This window comes from Diorhabda sublineata, unplaced genomic scaffold (genome assembly GCF_026230105.1).
Source record: "Diorhabda sublineata isolate icDioSubl1.1 unplaced genomic scaffold, icDioSubl1.1 Dsub_29, whole genome shotgun sequence".
NCBI lineage: Eukaryota > Metazoa > Arthropoda > Insecta > Coleoptera > Chrysomelidae > Diorhabda > Diorhabda sublineata.
Window position 1 is genome coordinate 218,652 of NW_026614232.1, and position 6,000 is coordinate 224,651.

At 38.4% G+C, this 6,000-nt stretch overlaps 1 protein-coding gene across 1 annotated transcript; it reads left to right on the forward strand.

Annotated features, from left to right (window-relative positions):
- Window positions 1-5,367: 5,367 nt before the first annotated feature.
- LOC130452207 (histone H2B) lies at window positions 5,368-5,739 on the forward strand. The gene has a single exon (XM_056791504.1). The coding sequence runs from the start codon at window positions 5,368-5,370 to the stop codon at window positions 5,737-5,739; it is 372 nt and encodes a 123-aa protein (XP_056647482.1).
- The last annotated feature ends 261 nt before the right edge of the window (window positions 5,740-6,000 follow it).

A 6,000-nucleotide genomic window follows, 5' to 3' on the forward strand; every position in this document is an offset into this window, starting at 1 on the left:
TCTCCAAGTTTTAAGGACAGGGAATTTCAGGATAGAGAGGATCTCCAGGAACTCTTCTTCGGTGTAGGATTGGTCTACATTCTTGCAGACCAGAGAAAAGGTGGTTTTTTTGGTTTTAGTGGTGAGGGGTTTTTGGGCTCTTTGGGGAGGGTTTATCGGGATTACGACGATTTTCTCGTCGCCTATGGCGTAACGGATTTTCCTTGCCAACGTTTCGTGATGAAACGTGGAAGGAATTTTGAGGAGGGCGGTTCCATTGGGGTTAGCTTTGAGAAAGCTCATTTGTCCCCTCAACAGCTCTTGCGTGTTGAGGAGATTGTAGAGCTCTCTCTGTGAGGTATATTTAGTTGGGAGGTTTCTCAAATTGAGTGTTTGGGTGATGGTTTGGGATTGTTGGTGGGTTTTGGGGGTCTGGGATTGTTGGTGGGTTCTGGGGGTCTGGGGTTGTTGGTGGGTTCTGGGAGTCTGGGTTTGACTTGGTGCCTGGGGTTTAGTGGTATTTTGGGTATTTTTTTTTGGCTTTTGAGGTATTGAGATTGACTTGGAATTTAGAGGGGGAATTTTGTTTTTGGGGATCGCGCCTTGTCGGGTATAATCAACACGCTGGGATTTAGAGTTGGACGATTTCTGCGAGACCCTAGAAGCATAGGAATCCGCAGATGGTGCTGGTGAGGAGCTTCTATTATTCTCGAGTGATTTCCGTTTGATATACTCAATGGCATTACGAACTTGGGTGAATTGATTTGGACTGTACCGCGAGTATTCTGCGACCAATTCTGCAAAGGTTTCCTCCTCAGAAGGAGAATTGGGGTTGGTAGGGAGTGGTGGGAATTCATCGATGGTGGAAACAGGTTTACTTCGGGTTTGAATGGGGGAACGGGGTACTCGGGGCATTTTCAAAAGTGAAATAGGTGAAATAAAAGATCGATAGAGTCAGATCAAGTGAGAGATAAGGAATAAGGATTTCGAAAATTGAAATCCTTTGTTAGTACCTAACAAGAGTTGGCTATCAAAGCCGACAGCGGACTCACTGCCGGAGGGAGTTTCCTCCCCGGTTAAAGAATTCCTGACCCTTTTGATTGCCTGTTAGTGTTTTATAAAAATGAAAATAATATTCACCTGAAACTGGCTGATCCTAGGACTCACGTTGGTTCTTGAAACACTTGCCCCCGAAAGGGTTTATTTCATTATAAAAAAAAGCCCCGAAAAGGGCAGGTAGGTAGAGCAACAAAGCCCCGAAAGGGGCATTTTTTGCAATGGTATACACTAATAATACGAGTTTCTTTGTCAGCGAGAATTTTTAATCGCAGTAGGCGACCCTGCGTTTACCGGTGTGTTTTCTAAAATAAAACAGTGACCGATTATACAGCAGTCCTTTAATCCGTACTTGCGACCTTCTCGAAGCGCTCTAAGAAAGCAACTGGAGATAAATTTATTTATGACCTTCTTTTATAGCTTTGCCCAACATTACGGAGTACTAATCTGGGATTGGTGCGTACTTTTTCTAATGGGCGGAGCCGATAGTTATTATAAAGAGATTAGGGAAAATTCTTAGGTCAGTATTTTGAAGTCTTTTCGAAGTTATCATCGGATTGTTTTAGGTATATAGAAAAAACAAAATAAAAGAAAAATAATGACCGGTCGTGGTAAAGGTGGTAAAGGACTTGGAAAAGGGGGTGCAAAACGACACCGAAAAGTTTTACGTGATAATATCCAAGGAATTACCAAACCTGCTATTAGAAGATTAGCTAGACGTGGAGGAGTAAAACGTATATCGGGATTAATTTACGAAGAAACTCGTGGAGTTTTGAAAGTGTTTTTGGAAAATGTTATTAGAGATGCCGTAACATATACTGAACATGCTAAGAGAAAAACGGTAACGGCTATGGATGTTGTTTATGCTTTAAAACGTCAAGGTCGTACTTTATATGGTTTTGGTGGTTAATTTTCATTTTTCATATTTGAAGTAGAAGAATATGTCCTCCATCGCATTCTTCCCATAGCATATGTATATATACAAAAAAAAAAAAAACGGTTCTTTTCAGAACCACAACATATTTTGCTTGAATATGAAAATAAAAAAAAAATAAATAACTTACACATTAGTTTGTTCTCTTATATATAAGAACAACCTCGCATTTATTGATACGCACATACATATACACTACATACATACATATAGATAAGAACATAAGCGAGTAGAGGAACTTTTATTTATCTTCATCTCATTATTTGCAATTTTTATTTCTAGTACGAACGTTATTATTAACGATGCTGAAAATAATCACATTAACCAACCACAATTCCAGTTATTATTACAGATGATAAGTTTTCTTATATATCAGGACATTTATTTATTTTTTTTTTTATCTAACAGTACGTTACACGAGAATCTCTTCTATCTCAACCAAAGAAAATAGAGAAATCAACGAATCAATAAATCTATCTAGCTCTATATATATATATATATATATATATATATATATAAAATTTAACTATATTATAATCTCTTTTTTTATATATATATATAAAAATAAAAAAAATTGTGGCCCTTAAAAGGGCCGGTTTATGCATATGTATTTCGATAAAATAAAGAAAAATAATATAATTAATAAAGAATTAAGCTTTCTTTTCTGTCTTTTTCGGTAAAAGTACAGCTTGAATGTTAGGAAGAACACCACCTTGTGCGATGGTTACTCCAGACAACAATTTATTCAATTCTTCATCGTTTCTAATGGCTAATTGTAAATGCCTTGGAATTATACGGGTCTTTTTGTTATCTCTAGCAGCATTTCCTGCTAATTCGAGTACTTCGGCTGCCAAATATTCCATAACAGCTGCCAAATATACTGGAGCTCCGGCACCGACTCGTTCTGCATAATTGCCTTTTCTCAACAAACGATGTATACGTCCTACAGGAAATTGTAATCCAGCTCGGTTTGAGCGAGACTTTGCCTTTCCCTTTACTTTACCACCTTTACCACGTCCAGACATTTTTTTTTATATATATTTTTCTTTTTCAAAAAAAAAAAAAAAATAGAACTGTGTCAATTGAAAACTATGAAGCGCAACCGATGCGACGAAACTAACTGTTAAACAAAAAATTTACACTCGACCTATCTATTTATATTAACATGCCCTACCAATGAAATTATAGCAAATGCGCAAACGTAGAAAGGCGGAGCCTATTAGAATTACGTACGTTGATATAAAAGAGATGGACATAAGTGCTGTTAACTGCTACTGCCAGTAGCTGCTGGACTCCGAGAATTCGACGAGTGAACAAGTGTGACAGTGAAGTGAGGTGAAAGCGGACTCAGGTGAGATACTGATAAAACTTTCCTTCTTTTTCAGCAGGTAGCTGTGCCTTGACACAGCCTTTTATTTATAATGCTAAAAAACATTTCTGCATGAAAGAATTGTGTTTATCAACACATATTTGATTGTGCGGAATTATCCGTTTTTTCGAAACAGCCGTACTTATCAGTACGGCTTAAACTTTTCTTTTAGGTAACTTTAGATACCAAACCAAAATAGGAAAACCGGGACCGAGAGCAACAGGCATGGAGCCTAAAAACTCCAAGAATAAGGAGAAAACAACTGAATTATCCAGAATCATAATTCAGCAAAAAGCTGATTATGAAGCGCTGGTTGAGAAGATGGGACAGCAAATTAAATCCCTCGAAGAGAGAATGAGGAATTATGAACAAACGTTAATTGCTAAAGACAAGCAAATTAAGTCCTTAGAGGACATTATTAAAGAAAACAATGCCGATAACTACAAATTGGCAGACACAATTGTAGAATTGAGAGATGAGATAAAAACTCATGAGAAAAAAATACAAGAACGTACACAAATCGAAGACTGCCCTATGGAAGGAGACTTCACGGAAGTGAAGAACAAAAAAAAAAGAAAAAAAGCAGATAAACAATCCTCAGACGAAGAAGAAGAAACATCAACGGACAATCAAATCCAAGAAGAATTGGAGAAAATAAAAAAAGACGAACAAAGGAAACAGACAAAACCGGAGAGAAGGCCACCTCCGATAATTTTAAAATCCCCACTGATGTGGACAGCACTACGCAAACAGCTAGTGCAAAGGAAAATCGATGCCCAGTGTAAAATGGGAATACACACGGGCAAAATAACGACGGCGACTAAAGACGACTTTAACAAGATGAAGATGCTCCTGAGCGAGTATAAGGAAATTGAGTGGTATACATACCTACTCAATGAAGAAAAGGAGAGGAAGCTCGTCATAAAAGGACTTGCTGTTAACACCCCAGTGTCGGAGGTAGAGGAGGAATTGAAGGAAAATGGACTTAGACCGAAGAAAGTATGGCAGTTGACAAGCCGTACTCAAAGAAATCAGGACAACACACGAAAACTACTACCTATATACATGGTAGTAATAGAACCGAAAGAAGAACCAACTTATAAGAAGTTGAGATACCTCTGCCACACAAAAATAAGTGTGGTAGAACAAAAAAGGCACGACGGACCTGTACAATGTTACAGGTGTCAGGGATTCCATCACGGACAAAGCACGTGCAACATGGACGTGCACTGCGTGAGATGCGCGGGAGCGCATAGAGCGGCGGAATGCACGCTCAGCAAGACGGAAAAACCGAATTGCAAGAACTGCGGAGGAGAACACCCCGCAAACTACAAAGGGTGCCCGAAACACCCGAAAAAGACGGAGAACAACCAAGCAAGGAACACCACGCAAACAGGACGCACTTACGCACAAGTTGCGAAGAAAACAACGAAGACAGAAGAAAAAACACCGGAGCTACTGAGTATGTTGCAAAATATGCAGATACTCATAGCAACACTTATCGCCCAACAAAAATAAACCACAAGAGGACACCCCCCGACACGGTAATTCTGCATTTCACAAGGAAATGTAGAGTTATACATCGGGGACAGCTATAGAGAAGGCGAAGGACCACTCGGATTAGATCTTTTCCTATCGGCATGAGGTAGGAAGAGGTTTACCCGAGGCCGCGAAACACACACACACACGAAGACGTCTAGAACAAGAAGCCAAGAGTGTATAGCCAACAGGCTAATCTCTTTAATAAAAAGATATGACATCCCAGAATCTCCCATAGACCTAAGGGGAGAGGAGGGATTCTACACGCGAAACTGCGACGTGAGAGAGGATGAGGACCTGTCGGAAGTGACAGGGGGTGGTTGGAATGTTCTTCTTCGCACCCACTCGTGGATTTATCCGGGGGTGGATGTCTAGAGGGACGGGCTCGTCTCAAGGGAAATGTGTGTGTGCTGTTAACTGCTAATTTTACCCATTTTTCGATAAAAACGGTACGTCATTCGAGTGTTTTTATTTTATTTCAAGAGAAATAATGCCACCAAAAGCTAGCGGAAAGGCAGCGAAAAAAGCCGGAAAGGCTCAAAAGAATATTTCGAAAGCCGATAAAAAGAAAAAAAGGAGGAGGAAGGAAAGTTATGCTATTTACATTTACAAAGTACTTAAGCAAGTTCATCCTGATACCGGTATATCGAGTAAAGCTATGAGTATAATGAATAGTTTTGTTAATGATATATTCGAACGAATCGCCGCCGAAGCATCCAGATTGGCTCATTATAATAAACGTTCAACAATTACAAGTAGAGAAATTCAAACTGCAGTGAGATTATTGCTTCCCGGAGAATTAGCAAAACACGCAGTCAGTGAAGGAACTAAAGCCGTTACCAAATATACTAGTTCTAAATAATAAGTATAACACATCTACTATATTGACCGAAAATTTTTTATTTTATTTACTTAAATGGTAACATCGACAAAAAAAAAAAAAAAACGGTTCTTTTCAGAACCACAATACTACTTTTTTTTATTTATATGATATATGATAACAACGAACGAACGACTGACTGACTTTAATTCAATTGATATTCCACTTAACTGAAAATTATGTATATATATATATATATATATATATATATATATATATGTATATATATATATATATATATAT